Genomic DNA, 16,132 nt, shown 5'->3' with positions numbered 1-16,132 from the left:
TAATTTAGGAGTTTGGGATTAACAGATACACACTACTATACGTAAAATAAACAAGGACCTACTGTATAGCACAGGGAATTATATTCAATATCTTGTAATAACATATAATGAAAAAGAATGTGGCAAAGCAGAAACATACATGCATGTGTATAACTGAATCACGTTGCCCTGTATCTGAAACACTGTAAATCAACTATGATTTTAAAAAAGCATATGTGTGTGGTCACAGTGCAAAATGTTTCTCATTGTGGTCAACACTTAATGAACACAACAGTAAGACACAGCTTGCTAGCATTCTAAGCCCATGTTTTCTCTCTTCTGATCAAATAAGTTGACAGGATTATATCGTGCTATCTTCAGAACATGCCTGGGTTTGGGACATGCTTGAGAAGTCCTTGGGAACATGCTTGGGAATGAGACAAAGCTGAGTTCAAATGCCAATGTCTTAACTTCTGGCTCTATAACTTTGAGATGAGCTCTAAAGTTTGATATGAATAATTTCTTTCTTATGAGATGCATGGGAAGATTCAGTAAATTGCTGATTTGAAAATACTAAATTCAATATTGTAAAATTAAATAATAAAATAAAATTTAAAAAAATAAGAAAATACTAAACACAGTATGTATGGTTCAGAAAAAGGATAAAGGATCCATGCAAAGGTTACCAGCCTATGGAAAGACACTAAGATAACCATCTGCCTCTTCACTCATTTATCTATTCCTCCATCTATTGACTCAACATGTATTTCAACATCTATTATGCAGCCATGAAATTAAAAGATGTTTGACCCTTGAAGGGAAAGCTATGACAAACCTAGACAAAACATATTAAAAAGCAGAGACGCATGATACTGGATGCTTGGGGCTGGTGCACTGGGATGACCCAGAGGGATGGTATGGGGAGGGAGGAGGGAGGAGGGTTCAGGATGGGGAACACATGTATACCTGTGGCGGATTCATTTTGATATATGGCAAAACCAATACAATATTGTTAAAATAAAGTTAAAAAATAAAATTAAAATAAAAAAAATAAAAAGCAGAGACATCATTTTTTTCCAACAAAGGCCATATAGTCAAAGATATGCTTTTTCCAGGAGTCAGATACAGATGTGAGTTGGACCATAAAGAAGGCTGAGTGCCAAAGAATTGATGCTTCCAAACTAGTACTGGAGAAGACTCTTGAGAGTCCCTTGGACTGCAAGGAGAGCAAACCAGTCAATGCTAAAGGAAATCAACCCTGAATATTCATTGGAAGGAGTGATACTGAAGCTGAAGCTCCAATACTTTGGCCACCTGATGCAAAGAGCTGACTCATTGGAAAAGACCCTGATGTTGGGAGAGACTGAAGGCAGAAAGAGAGGGGGCAACAGAGGATAAGATGGTTGGATGACATCACCGACTCCATGAAGAGAAGTTTGAGATGTGGTGAAGAACAGGGAAGCCTGGTGCACTGCAGCTCAGAGGGTAGAAAAGAGTCGCACATGACTTAGCAACAACAACGAAAAATGTGCCAGTCATTCTGTTAGGCACAGAACAACGCAAACAGATCTGGACCATGGTCTCACAGAATCCTGAGTCTAATCAGAGTAGCAAAATATTTAATAAATTAATCCAAATAATTTTTAAAAATGTACCATTACAGAAAACAAAAGAGAAGAACTCATAGGGAAAAGAGCTTTGTCTGAAGAAGTAGTATTTAAGCTGAGACCAGAATGATGAGAAGGAATCACCCATGACAGATTAGGGGAGGAAAGGGAGGATTTTTTTCGCAGATAAGGACAATAACAGCATATGCAAATGGTCTGTGGTGGGAGAAGCTTAGCAAGTTTGCAGAACAGAGAGGAGGCCATGGAGGCTGAGCACAGAGGGTGGGGATCAAGAGCAGTGAGAACTCTGCAAAACTTTAAGCATGAAACTGCTATGGACAGAAGGATCATAACAGAGTGAATGCTGTGTAAGGAAGTGGAGGATAGGCATGCAAGCAGGAAGGTATGTGAGGCTGAGGTGTTTTGAAAACATTAGGAAGACGGATGTGGCCTGAAGAGGGGATGTATGAGCAGAGGTGAAGATGAGGAAGCTGGAAACAGACTACCATCTCTGAGTTAAGAAATCTGAACACCCAGGTAAGGCATCGAATAAGGTGTTGACTAGGAAAGAGCTCTGAAATTTTAGAAAGCGCCACCCAAAAGTGACATTTACATGGCATTCACAGGGGATGTCAGAAGAGTTAATAAACACCTTCTCAGTTGCCTGTCACCCTAGAGTGCTTTATTGACACCAAACATGAGTTCCCTACACCCTTGGGGACCACTCAAAACATTCCAAAAAACTGTGATCTCCCTGCTGCAAAATCCCTTCTGCCGATTTAGAAGCTCAGAATCACTCCGCAGCAGTGTCCTGCCTTGGAGAACAGATGCTAGTTGCCTATTTTTCCTCCCGAATCTGAGAGTGAAGCTAGCTCATGGGCTCTAGGCTCCAGCTACATCCCCGGGACAGCAGGAGCTCAGCACCTTCCCAAAGATCATATAATTCAGTGTGAGGTCCTGTGTTCACATCCTGGCTCGGCCCCTTAGCATGATAGCTCACGTGCCAGAGTTTTGACATGGCTCAGCTACTTTCCCCTGCATGACTGGACACATCGTTTAACCCTTCTCAGCTTCAGTCTCCTGCTTTGTAAGGTGGGGAAATATCACTGCACAACCCTTAGGGCTGTTGAGATGTGTAACTGCCATAATTCCTAGAAAGTTCCCAGACAGTGGTTATCACAAGTGGAGGTTAGCTGTCATCTGCAGCAGCAGCAGCAGCGGCTCTGGCTTCCTATTCACCTCTTTCATCTAGCTTCCCCTCGGGGTTCATTACAAATAGCTCAATGAGATAATGTATAAGACAGCAGCTGCACTCCTATAGGGACTCAAGAAAGTCCCGCCTACTCCATTCTCTCCACAAGGGTCCCATTTACCCTGAAACATTCTGATCCATAATTCTGAGCAACAGTAAGTTTTAGCCTACTGGTCCATGTCAGAGAGACTGTGACCCCTCGCCATGTATCAAATGTGGACCACTGCTTGTATCTGATGCCATTTCTTTTTTTTCTTTTCCTACCTTAGGTCCTGAACCGAAGTGGGACAGAGAAGCCAAGCCTTTATTTGGCATTGCTTCACCTAAGAATCACTGCTCGAGTAACCATGAAGACTGACTTCTGACAAAGAAGATAATTTGGACCAATCAGAAAAGAAAATCAAAAGTGAAAATTGCATATTTAAAATGAAGGCAACTATTATATATATGTGTGTGTATGTGTATATATATATATAAAGCTCAGAAAGGTCCATGAATAGTATACGAATTGTCAAGGTGATGGGGCAGTGGGTGGTTTGTGCAGATTTGTATAGAAGATGTACAGGCCCCCTTGAGAGTACAAAACAAATTCTAAAGTGAATGCTTGTGGTGGTATTTCCCCAAACTGTAAATGTGTAATCTGTAATTATAAGTGTGTAATGTGCACCCTTTAATACAGAGATTCTGCTTTTAGGCATCTGTTTTATAGAAACAGCCTTAAATTTTGCAAAAATATGTATGTTTGTGTGTATGCGTGTGTGTGTGTGTGTGTACAAGGATGTATACTGACTCACTGTGAGTGCAGCAAATTGAGATGATAATCAGCAAAAATGAAAAGTAGAGCAAATGCTGGTGTGACTGGTGTGTTCCAATCCTGGAATCTTATAGAGCTTTCCAAAAGAAGATAGGCGTGCAGGGTTGACTCGGAAAGATGCTTTTCATACACTGTTTGGTAAACTATGAAACTGCTGCAAAATGATATGCATGGCTGAGATAGCCCTATTACTGTATATCTGGGTGCAAAATGCATATATCTTATCTATACCATATACATAAAACACATACATTCCATATGTAGGTATGCTGGAAAATATGCTAGAAGATTATAAATCAAACTATTTTCAATGATTAGCCTTTGGGTCCCATTAGTGGGATGCGGTAGCGAGACAATGGAAGGGTTTTTAGTTCTTGTTTTATGCAACTCACACCCCTTCCTTCCTCCCTCCCTGTTTTCTTTCTTTTCTCTCTCCCTTTCCTTCTCTCACTCCTTCCCTCCACTCCCCTCACATCCTTCTATTACAAATAGTATACAATTCTTTACCGATAATAAAACAAAATTAAGAAAACCCAATATCCATTCAGCCATCCCCTACTCTGTCCCTTGATAAAGTGATAAATCTGTTATTTTAATTTCCTTGAGCTTCCATGCATAATATTCAGGAAAGGGAGACATAAATTTAAGCACGGATAAGGAGAATTGGAATTAAAATGCATCAAGTTTCTGTTATGGACCCAACGCAATGCTGAGTAGTCACATATTGACATGATTAAATTCCCAGCAACTGGCTAAGGTGATATGAAGGGTGATGCTCGCAATACCTAAGAACATCTAAAGTACAGGGATTAACCAGCAACATGAGCTGCCAGCCATTATCCTGGAGAAGCACTCTAAAGCTGACCTGTTCCTAGATGGCAGGGACCTCAGGAGGGTCCTTGGGAGGGGGTGTGATGGCCAGGCAGTGGGAGGGCATGGGAGTGGGGCATTCAGGGCAACAAGCTTCTTAATGGCTGGCATAGAAGAATTTCAGGGCTTAACAAAGGGTATGTTCACATGGGTATGTATTGGCTGAAAGTCAGCCTGCTCAGTATAGTGCTCTAGGGGTATCGGAATTCAGGCTTTGTCTCTTGATAAACAAAGTTTCTCCCTCTGCCTCCAGGTTATCCCCTATTACCTGAAGGTCCAAGCTGCAAATAACAGGAGGTGCTCAAATATGATGAAGTAGTTTGAATCTAAGGACAAATTTTAAATGTGAGAGGTGTAGGTGGGGCTAGCCCTTGGCAATATCATTTCATCCCCTCTGGGAATGACTTTTATAGGACTTGCCCAGCTCCTGATATCTGTCTGCTCCGGACAAAATACACAGTTGTTCCGTCCCTGGGATTCTCCAGGCAAGAACACTGGAGTGGGTTGCCATTTCCTTCTCCAGTGCATGAAAGTGAAAAGTGAAAGTGAAGTTGCTCAGTCGTGCCCAACTCTTCTCGACCCCATGGACTGCAGCCTACCAGCCTCCTCTGTCCATGGGATTTTCCAGGCAAGAGTACTGCAGTGGGGTACCATTGCCTTCTCCTATAGTTGTTCCCAGGTCCCCCCAGAAAGAAAGGATCTAATGAGTCTCTCCAAAAACTACCCAAGGCAACAGGAAGCATATTCAGCCTGAGCTGCTGCTGCTGTATGTTCCACAATCTGCCAGCAGAACTGTCCCCTTCTGTCCAGGCAAGGAGGCCCCAGGAGCTCAGAGGCCACAGCACAGCAACCACAGCCCCTAGCCACCACCTTTGCATGGACAGGGTGACCAGTATCCTGCCTGGACCCAGGGAAAATGCATCTCCTACTTTCTTCCTGCCCACACGTCTTCCTTCCCCACCCTTATCAGATCTAAGGGCAGCTGGGTAGAGTATTAAATGAAGTGCTTGGTTTTATTTCAGACTGCACTTCATTTTAAAGCAAAGTCAGAGGAATAATGTGGTCAGATGAAAGCGGGTGAGATGAAGGCATGAGTTTGCAGGTGGCGAAGAGGTTCACCAGGACCACGCAGCCAGTGCAGACAACAGCAGGGCCCTGAGCCCACCTGCTCATCCCCACCGCACCAGGCTGCCTTGCAAGGACTGGGTCTTATTTCTCATGCATTCACCACTCGTTCTCTTTAGATTTCTCTTGTATGCGTCTCATCTGAAGTTGATTTCAGAAAATAAGCGTCTGGTTTTGTTATTGTTTAGATAGAATTCTGCTTGAAAGAAAGCACAAGGGACAAAGTTATCTTTAAGACGTGCTGCAGTGTGAAGCTGAGAGTGTGCAGACTCTGCAGGACCCGAGGAGGAGGGGAGATCAGAGCACCTCCCCTCTCTCAGGAGTGCGTCTCCTGTATCCTCTGGATCCAGCGTGATTCAGTCCCCTGCGCAGGCTCTGTCATTCAAGAATCAGGAATGCATGCTTTGCACACATGAGTAACGGACACGTCCGATGACTGAAAGGGCAAGCCTGGGGATTCTCTTTAAGGAACACAAGTCCTGGAAGGCCCCACCCCCAGTGAAATGGGCAGTCAGCATGATGCCACGTGGGCCGTTGAGCATGACAGCTATCGACAGCAGGGGTGCTGTCTGGCCAAGAGGCCGGGGCTCTTACCTGGACTCTGCCACGCCCTGGGAGAGACCCGGGACGGGTCAGGCTTCAGCTTCCATTTCCCAGGAGGCTTACTGGAATTTTTCTAAAAAAATTTTTACACTGATTTGTTTTCCCCCCTACCATAATACGAATCAGCCATAATTATACATATGTTCCCTTCCTTTTGAGCCTGACTTACCCCTCATCCCACCCTTCTAGTTCATCACAGAGCTCCAGACTGGGCTCCCTGTGTAACACAGCAGCTTCTCACCAGCTATTCGTCTTACACAAGACATATATACATAGAGAGAGGATGAAGATGAGATGGTGGGATGAGATGACAGAGGATGAGATGGTTGGATGGCATCACCGACTCGATGGATATGAGTTTGAGCAACCTCCGGGAGTTGGTGATGGACAGGAAGTCTGGCATGTTGCAGTCCAGGGGGTTGCAAAGAGTCAGACTCGACTGAGACTGAACTGATTTGTTGATGCTATTTTCTCCATCCGTCCCACCCTCTCCTTCCTCCTCGGTGTCCAAAAGTCCATTCTCTGCCTCTGTGCCTCCATTCCTTCCCTGCAAATAGGTTCGTCAATACCCTCTTTCTAGATTCCATATGTATGCTTTAGTATACTGTATCTGCTTTCCTCTTTCTGACTTACTCCACTTTGTATAACAGACTCTAGGTTCATCCCCAACCAGGGGCTGCTCTCTGCTGGGTTCTGGCCATCACTACTGATGGCCTCGGTCAACATTTTGGTTTCTAGAATCCCCAGATTTGAGGACAGTGAGATAGCTCGAGGCCTGGAACTGAGAACTTGGGGCTCTAGCCAATACTTGGATTTATTCGACTGATGGAATCATTTAGCCAACAGGCATTTTCAGAGCACCTATTAGGCATTAGTTACTGTGCTGGACATTAGTGAAACTGCCCTTGCTTTCAAAAGTCACGGGGCTGGGATGTACACCATGATGACTAGAGTCAATAATACTCTATTGTATATTTGAAAGTTGCTAAGAAAGTCAAGTTCTCATCACAAGAAAAATGTTGTCATGCTGTGAGGCCATGGATGTTAACTAGGCATTGTGGTGATCATTTCTCAACATGGACAAATACTGAATCATTGTATACCTGGAACTAATGCAAGACTGCATATTAATTATACCTCAATTAAAAAAAGAAATATTTTTTTTTAAAAAAGTCTCTACATCTAGAGTAGGAGACAGAAAGAGAAACTATTATTGAACAGTGGTAAGCGATAAGCTCAAAGTAATCACAGCCCACTCCAGGAACTGAAGGAGGTTCTAGACCTCTCCTCTTGGCCAGGCTGGGGAAGACTGTAGTGTGAAAAACAAATCCCACTCTAGGGAAACTTCTTTGGGGTTTGCAGTGCATTTATTATTTGAGCCCCACAGCAAAACTATGATGGGCAGAAGAAGAAGTTAGTCACTCAGTTGTGTCCAACTTTTGCGACCCCATGGGTTGTAGCCCACCAGGCTCCTCTATCCATGGACTTCTCCAGGCAAGAATACTGGAGTGGGTAGCCATTCCCTTCTCCAGGGATCCTCCTGACCCAGGGATTGAACTCCGGTCTCCTACATTACAGGCAGATTGTTTACCATCTGAGCTACCAGGGAAGCCCAAGAGATGAGCAAACTGGTCGCTAATTCACCCATTTTCCATATAAACACAGGAGGGCTTAATAAATTAGGCTACAAAGTCCACATCTAGGAAAACGGGATGATGCTTTCTGTCATGTCCAAGGGACTTTCTTCTTTAGACAAGAGAAGCAGGGTGCTATGACCTGATGGCATGGCTCCTGAATAACCTCAGTCTCTCGGGCCATCTTTCTTGTCTGACATTTGCTGGACATTCTTTACACGAGAGGCACTGCGCTAGGCAGCGCTGTGAAGAATGAAACCAATGCAGACTGCACTTGTTCTAAGATGAAAAGTCACACAAAAAATGATAAGTAATGTTTGACAAAGTGAAGAATTGAGGAGACTGTCAGTAAACCAACAGTTCAAAGACAGAAGAGATCACGGCGGAGAAGGGAAACGATGTGGACATTCCAGGGCACTGAGCAAACAATGGCGGCTGGCACCTAGAGGGAGGCAGGCAGGGAACAGGGAGCTGGATTAGGGAGCGTCTTAGGAACCCAGCAAAGACCGAGGGCCTGAGGTCTACAGGTACAGCTCTCAGGGATTCGGCAGGTACCATATCCTAGGCCTTCTGCTAGGTACTTGGTATACATTGATTTTTATATTTAATCCTTCCAAAAATCCTTCAATGAGGAGTCTGAGACTTGGAAGATTGAATTCCCATTTTTGTAGGTTGTTCAGCAAACAAAGGAGACAAGATTTGAACTCAGGTCCAAACAACCCCAAAACTGTTCTCTTACTTACTGTACCACTCTCTTCCCTCCCTAGGTTTCTAACCTTGACAAAAATGTCTCCTTTTTAAGAAATTCCTAAAGTTCCTATTTTCCACTGAGCATCATGGAAAGATGGATCTGAGAAAAAGGACCTTGAGTGCAGGAGGAAAGAATGTTAAGTTCACAGCTCAGGACTGGTCTGAGCAGTGATGATGATTTCTCTTGGCTCACAAACAGGAGTAGTTCTAAGACTAGAGCCTCTGGGCCAAACCTTGAACACATCACCATCACCAGGGTCATAAAGATGATATAGGAGGGAAAAAAGGGCAGAACAGTGATTCTATAGCATTTTCCTAAAGGAAAAATAGCCAAATTTCATCTATAAACAAACTGGAGGCATAGACACTGAAAAAAGACAGATATAAGCACATCCTGTATTCAGGTCTAAATAATCAATCGTCCTCCAACAGAACAATGAGAATGGGTCTTGGCAATAGCATATATGAAAAAAAGTGAGAGGTTTTAGTCATCTAAAAGTCAACCACAAGTCAGCAACAGCTGCAAAAAAACAAATGTGACTCAAGCTGCATGAACAGAAGCATAACACCAGGCAAAAAGGAGGTGAAAATTGCATTTTTCTCAACACAGGAGCATTCCCACCTTGAGGAACAGAGTGTCACTTCTGGTGTTACACTCCAAGACATGAAAAATTAGAATCTCCATCTAGAGGACAGTGACTAGAATGGCGAAATGTCTGAAAATATGTCACATCAGAGTGGCAGAAGAAACTGGGATTATTTGTTGATATTGATTTCTAAAAGTTACCAGGTGCCTTTTTTTCTCCCTGTTGTCATATTTCCCAAGAGCTGTCTTGGAGAAGGAAATTTCAGATTCAGTTTCTGATATGGAGAGCCAGAGAAACAGACTGCAACTCAGTCTAAGGAAAAACCTTCCAACAGTAGGGTCTGCAAGTGAGATGAGCTCTCTCCTGAGGAGTGAGAAGGCCATCCAGGGAGGCAATCAAGAAACACTAAAAGATGCTGAACTACATAACTTCTGACGCTCCTAAAAATTCTAATTCCAAGAATACTGACAGTCTTTATTTTTTCCCCCCTCACCATCACCAAAGAATCAAGAAGAAAGGAACTCTGAAAACCCAATAGAAGTTGGCCATAAGTCAAAAATGGCTTATCCCAGAAAACACTTCCTGTGTTCTCCTACCGTTCAGCTCCTGCGCCTCTCCCCAGCTCCCTAAAATGACCCCCCGGGAAGGTGGGATGCAACAAGACTCACCTTTCTTCTCGAAGTCACCCTTCTCTTCCCCTGGTCGGCCCAGGCTGTCCAGGCTGTGAGTCACCTGGCTGCCGAACTCGTCCTCACGGGAGACGTGGTTGGCCCGCCGGGGCAGGTCGTCCTCCTCTTCGTAGTCGTAGTCATCCAGGATGGGCGTCTCGCGGATGGGCACGCCGATGACCGAGTTATGCGCCTGCAGCCGGGAGGCGCGGAAGCTTTCCCGGGCCGGCGGGCCCAGCAGCACAGACGGGATGTAGTGAATCTCGTGCGTGGCTTCCGTGCTGGCGCTCTTCTGGGGGATGCGACGCCGCTTCTGCCAGCGCCGCTGGGCGTACAGCGCCACCGTGAACACCAGCAGCAGCAACAGCAGGGCAATGAGGCCACCCTGGAGCGGGAGGGAAGAAGGACACGCAAGTGGACCCCTGTTCTTTGGGCTGGAGTGCCAGAGAGGGGTCGCCGTCCACCACACGCAGCCCACGATCCCTGGGTTTGGCTCTCGGAGCCTCCGGAGCCCGCGGAGTGACACCGTTTCCAAACCTAGCTTTCTCACCAACAAGCTGTGTGACCTTGGAGAAACTGCTTCACCTCTCTGAGCCTTGCTTTTCACTTGTATAATGGTCAGCAAGAACCCCTGCCCTTCCTTCTTCAGGAGTCCCCACGAGGAACAAATGAGCTGAGTGATGAGCATGTCAGAGAGATGCATGCCGCTAAATACTAGGGTGGTGGCTTCACATCTAGAGTGTCTGAGTCCCGACTCTGCCTCTCACCAGCTGAGTGACCCCAGGCCATTTGAACACACCCTCTCAGCCTTGCTTCCTGGTCTCTAGAAAGAATCCACGGAGGGCTCAAGGGACAGCAGTCTTTCTTCCATCCTGCTGGGAATACACAAGTCAAACAATTTCTGTATCATCTATACTTTTATTATCTGAAACACTAGCCTTTTTAATGTTGAGTCCCCACAGGGGGCGTGGGACAAAGTAGGTACTTCATAAATATTTATTGAATGAATGAATGAACACATGCGCTCTTCTAGGGCTCCTTTCATCAGGAGTTTAAGGCACACTGCAGTTTATTTTTCTCTAATACATCCAACTGGTAAATATTTGGTTGAGTCTGCATACCATACATTAAATTGAAATAGGTAAAGTGTTTATGAACGGATCTTACATGATTCATGAGACTCATGAAATACTCTGCTCCGTGAGCTCCTCCAGGGCAGGGGTGTTTCTAAAGCCCATCTATGGTGCCCACAGCACCTGTCAAAGGCCGACATGGAAGATCTGCGTTCTCCTCGCCTGCCTTCTTTCACTCTGTCAGAAGCATCTGCATTGAGCAGGGCTAGCCCCTTGGATAGCTGCTTCTCTTCTGTATATACTGTGCTTTTTGCCTGGGAGATTCCAGACCACTATGTGGAGTCCCTGTTGTGTAACCCAAGAGTTGGGGAGGACCATGCCTGTGGTTAGGAGGAGAGGGGTGAAGAAATCAAGAGACTCTGAAGCTCAGATGCTGAGTAGCAGAGCAAGCTCTGAGCCTCAGAGTGTGAGCGTGAGAGAGAGTGTGTGTGTGTGTGTGTGTGTGTGTGTTTGGCTTTTTAGCTTTAAAACCTGTATTCTTTCGACCATACCCATTGGCTGATTGTTCTGCCTTAACTCATTAAAGGCAAGGGCAATTTCTGAAAACCACTTGTATAACATCTAGCAAAGATGACAGATGTTAACTAACCCTGAACAGATTACCTTGGTGGGGAGATGACTGCGGTTAAGCATACCTGTTTAGGCTAAGAAGAACATCATTTACTAAAATGATTCAGCTGTCCTGTTGACTAAAAATGATGATTCTTTTTTTCAAGTCCTTCAGCTCTCTAAGCTAGAATTCATCACCTCCATGGGGAGTGGGTGGTGAGTGGGCTCGGAGGTGGCCAGGGCTGCAGGCATGGCTGACAGCCCTGTTTTGACTCTGGCAATGAGTTACTCTGGGATCCCCAGGAAGGTTTCTCTGGATGTCAGAACTCAGAAGTAAATATACAAACCAAACAAAGCTCTAAGTATATGTATTTCTGTGTGTGGGTGGGCGCAGTCTGTCAAGTGTGCATGAAATGTGTGTGTGGCACCACTGGAGCCCCAGAAAAATAAGAACACACCCCTTTCTCCTCCACAGAACATATAATAGAGACTGCTCTAGGTCTAGAAGTCATGTATGATGTGGTATTGTCAGTTTTTTTGCATCAGAGATAAGAAAGGCAAGTGACAGAGGGTGGAGTGTGGACGGAAGAGATGCTAAGAAAAATGAGTGAGGAGAAAAAGGAGGCAAGAAGAACCCTATCACTTCATACACAAAACAGTAGACCCGCCCCTTACTATTTTTAATGTTATTTTATTTAATCTTCAAGACAATCCTCTGTGATAAGGGATTATATGTTCCATTCCATACATGAAATGAGGAAAAGTCAGAGAGGTTACGGAATTGCTTAAAGTCACACAGGCTTTGATCCTAGGTCCAGCTGGGAATAAAAAGCCAAAATGTGGTGGAGAAGGAATGTGAACCCAGCTCTTCACTGCATAGCCAGTGGCTACTGCACAGCAATTGTACAGCCCAAAGGGAAGGAAAAGAAAAGTGAGAAAGATGGTGAGGGTGCACAAAGAAAAAGGGAACCCCAGGAAGGGAAGGGAAAATGCTGTTTTCAAATCCAGGATTCAGTGGGCACGTCTCAAGGCAGCCTCTGCAGTGAAGACTTTAATTTTGCTCCATTGTTGCCTGATTCATCCCTTCTCATCTTTGGTTGTTTCGTTCTCTGTAACCCTCCCTACAGACCTTCCCTGCTCCCAGAGCCCTTCATCCCCACTCTGCCCACTCCAGTTATGGGTGTGTGGCCCTGTTCTCAGACCCAGAGCCAAAACTGACCTGGGAAAGATGAGGCTTAACCAACCTGTCCACAGGCAATTACCGTACCACATCATATTGGCTCTCTTCCCCCATCAAATCCCAACTACCCTCCCAGGTCACCCATGCAGTGCTGGATCAGCTCATAAAGCACCTCGGGGAACTCCTGTATCATGCACAGAGGCCAAGAGCTGACCTCAGAGGGACACAGTTTTAGTCCAGGTTCTCCTACTTAGAGGCTGCATGACCTTGACTAGGTCACTGCCTTTCAGAGCCTTGGTTTCCTCATGGGTTATATGAAGGCAGTATTCAGTAGCACCTCAATGGATCATTGTGAGGCTAAGTGAGATGCCCATAGAGTACTTAGTGTTGTGTGGGGCACATGTGACTGCTCACAGCTACTGCTATTGTCAACAGCATTCAGGAAGTCCATATTTAATGCTGAATGAATGAATGAATGAATGATTGACCTTTTGCCCCTAACGGCTTCCCTGGTGACTCAGACAGTAAAGAATCTGCCTGCAGTGTGGGAGACCCAGGTTTCATCCCTGGGTTGGGAAGATCCCCTGAAGAAGAGAATGGCTATCCACTCCAGTATTCTTGCCTGGAGAATTCCACAGACAGAGGAGCCTTGTGGGCTATATATAGTCCATGGGGCTGCAAGAGTCATACACAACTGAACAAGTAACACACAATATTACCTCTGCCCCAGGATGCTCATTCTGCAAAACTTGTCATGGATTCCCAAACCCTTCTCAATGTAGACCAAACACTTCAATGAAAGTGAAAAGTGAAAGTGAAATCGCTCAGTCATGTCTGACTCTTTGCAACCCCCATGGACTGTTACCTACCAGGCTCCCTGTCCATGGGATTTTCCAGGAAAGAGTACTGGAGTGGGTGCCATTTCCTTCTCCAGGGGATCTTCCCAACCCAGGGATCGAACCCAGGTCTCCTGCACTGCAGGCAGATGCTTTACCATCTGAGCCACCAGGGAAGCTGAACACTTGGATATGCTCTCTCATTTAGCTTCACACCTGTGCGTGTTAGGTATCCCTGTCCTATGTTATGTGAGGAAAGAGGCCCAAAGACAGGAGGCTGTTGATGTAGGCAGTGTGGCTGAACTCCATCATGGATTCACAGTTCTGCTTGGGGTGGGAAGGGCCAGGTGCTCAAGGTGTAATCAGCCTCACTTCTGCTTCCTCAACTTACCTGGGCAACTTCAGACACAGATTTCCCAGCACAGAGAACCCCCAGGAGGAGGCAGCAGAGGGAAACCCCCCCACCTCCCTCCCTCCACTGTGATGGAAGCTGAGCTTGGGACCTTTAGCTTCATGATCTGCCGACTTGTTTGATGTAACCCCAAGCCAGTGGCTCCAACCCTCTTATTGGGGTACAGGCTCCCTGCCCCTCATTCCCCAGCCTGTCCTGACCTTTGCTCCCCCCGGCTAAGCTCTCAGCTAATCCAATGGCCATATGGCTTCCATTATAGATCAGGATTTTACTGTGAAAATTTGGGCCAAAGAGAATTCCAGGGATCAAGGGCTCACAGTGCCACTGACCCACTGAAACAGACACCCCCCAGGCTGGGCTCCTAAAGGGCTCCGGGGGCCTCATCCAAGACACAGTAGCAGCTCAGGTGATGTTTCTAGCACCACTGACCAGCCCTCCTTCCTTCCTAGACCCTAAAGGAGTGGTGGGTTAGGCTCAGAGCAGGCAGGAAAAAGTTCTGAATTCAAGTTCACTCGTGTGATCTTGAATTTCCTTGTTCACCCACTGTGTGATCTCAAATTTCCTCGATGCCCTCCAGACCCTCAGTTCACTCATCTGTAAAATGGATTTGGTACTACTTGGAATAGTATAGCACACAGTTAGGGCCAAAGGCTGGGGATCAGAGAGACTTCTTTATAATCTCACGCCATCACATAAAAACTGGGCAATCTTGGACAAAGGGCTGAACCTCTCTGAATCACAATTTTCTCATTCACAAAATTGTGTAAAAAGTGTCCTTACTCAGGGAGGTTAGATGTGAGTTCACGGATGTGACGTGTGGCGCTCAGGGCCTAGCACATGGAGACCCATGACACTCATTCGTGGCACCCACAAGGTTGTCGTGTAAATGAAATGAGGACAGTGCTGCGACAGCCCTTGTACACTGAAGCGTACTGTGCACAAGCAAAGGGTTGCAAGAGAAGCGTGTGGCCACCTCTGTCCTAGTGGGACGTCCCACCCAAAGAAAGCAGAAGAGTGACTCAGGGTCAGGGAGAAACTACGGCCTGCATCCACCAGGACAGGTCCAGGCTGCTGCGCCGCTCCGCTCCTGAGGGTCTGGACCCCCACGTCCCGGCGGTCTTCCTTCAGGGCAAGCAAACAAAAGCAGGAGCTGTCGCTGGAAAGGGGGGCAGGGCCAGAGTGTCCAGCCACCGAGTCAGCCCGCCAAGAGCAAACACAGATCCAGCAGGGGAAAACCGCTGCAGGGTGAGCAGGGAGTGCAGGAGGGAGAGGAGGGTGCAGGCAGAAGGCTGTGGATTGTTAGAAAGCAAGTTAAGAAGAATCTGAGGCTCGAGGCGGTGGCAAGCTGAGGTCCTGTGGGCCTCAGGGACAACCCGATGCCAAATCCGATTTGGACAATGTGTTCCCTCTAGGGCAGCCCGAGACCAACAAGATCGGAGAAGCAGCAGCAAGTCCCAGAAATAAAAATCCCAGTCTGTTGGTTAGGGGTCAGTTTCTGCGAGACTGCAAAAAGCACAAGCCTTGGGTGATGACTTTTACCTTCTTCTTATGGGACTGAAGATTTCACTAAACTGCCAGGCAGGAAATGGGAAAGAGAGGGGAAATGGAGTGTGTGTTCCCATTTGTTCTGGAACGTTCCCTACCAGAAGCCTCTCTAGAGCAGGATCTGCCCACTTTTCTTCTGTTACTGACACTGAGTCTCAGCTCTCTCAGTGGAGCCAGGCATGGGTGAGGGTGGGTGATGTCAAGGGCAAACTGACATGATGGGGTAACCAGGTGTCGCTGGGGCGTTCAGGCCGCTGTGGGGTCCGTGTCCCTGCTTGCCTTTGGCCATGACAAGCTGGCTAAGACGGTCCGCTTCCTTGTGCTACAACAGGCTCACCTACAAAAATGTGCTGGTTGGTCCCAATGGGAAAGGTCAAGTAAGGCTAAGGATGAAACAAGACAATAAAAGGTTAGGATGAAAGGTCTGGCTCCACTGATAAACACCGGCCTCGGCCCTTCAGTTGCTCTAGTCCTCCATCCCAAATCCAGTCCTCCCATGCCCTTCCCCTTTGCTTGAAGCCCTTGCCTGACTCTGCTCCCTCCCACTCTCAGAATAATGTCCAGATCCCCAGCCTGGCACCCAAGTCC

The 16,132-nt window shown here is 46.4% G+C and overlaps 1 protein-coding gene across 3 annotated transcripts in view; it reads right to left on the bottom strand.

Moving 5' to 3' along the window:
• The window catches only part of ASTN2 (astrotactin 2), a 1,044,864-nt gene that overhangs the window by 807,384 nt on the left and 221,348 nt on the right, over positions 1–16,132 (bottom strand). For all 3 annotated transcript variants that reach the window (XM_070375013.1, XM_070375014.1, XM_070375012.1), the window contains exon 3: positions 9,890–10,274. In XM_070375013.1, the coding sequence (XP_070231114.1) occupies positions 9,890–10,274 (385 nt within the window). The remainder of the gene's footprint in view (positions 1–9,889; positions 10,275–16,132) is intronic.

Source organism: Bos mutus, chromosome 8 (assembly GCF_027580195.1).
Source record: "Bos mutus isolate GX-2022 chromosome 8, NWIPB_WYAK_1.1, whole genome shotgun sequence".
Lineage (NCBI taxonomy): Eukaryota > Metazoa > Chordata > Mammalia > Artiodactyla > Bovidae > Bos > Bos mutus.
Note: the sequence above shows the minus strand (reverse complement) of the source record. Positions and strands in the feature narration are given on the sequence as shown.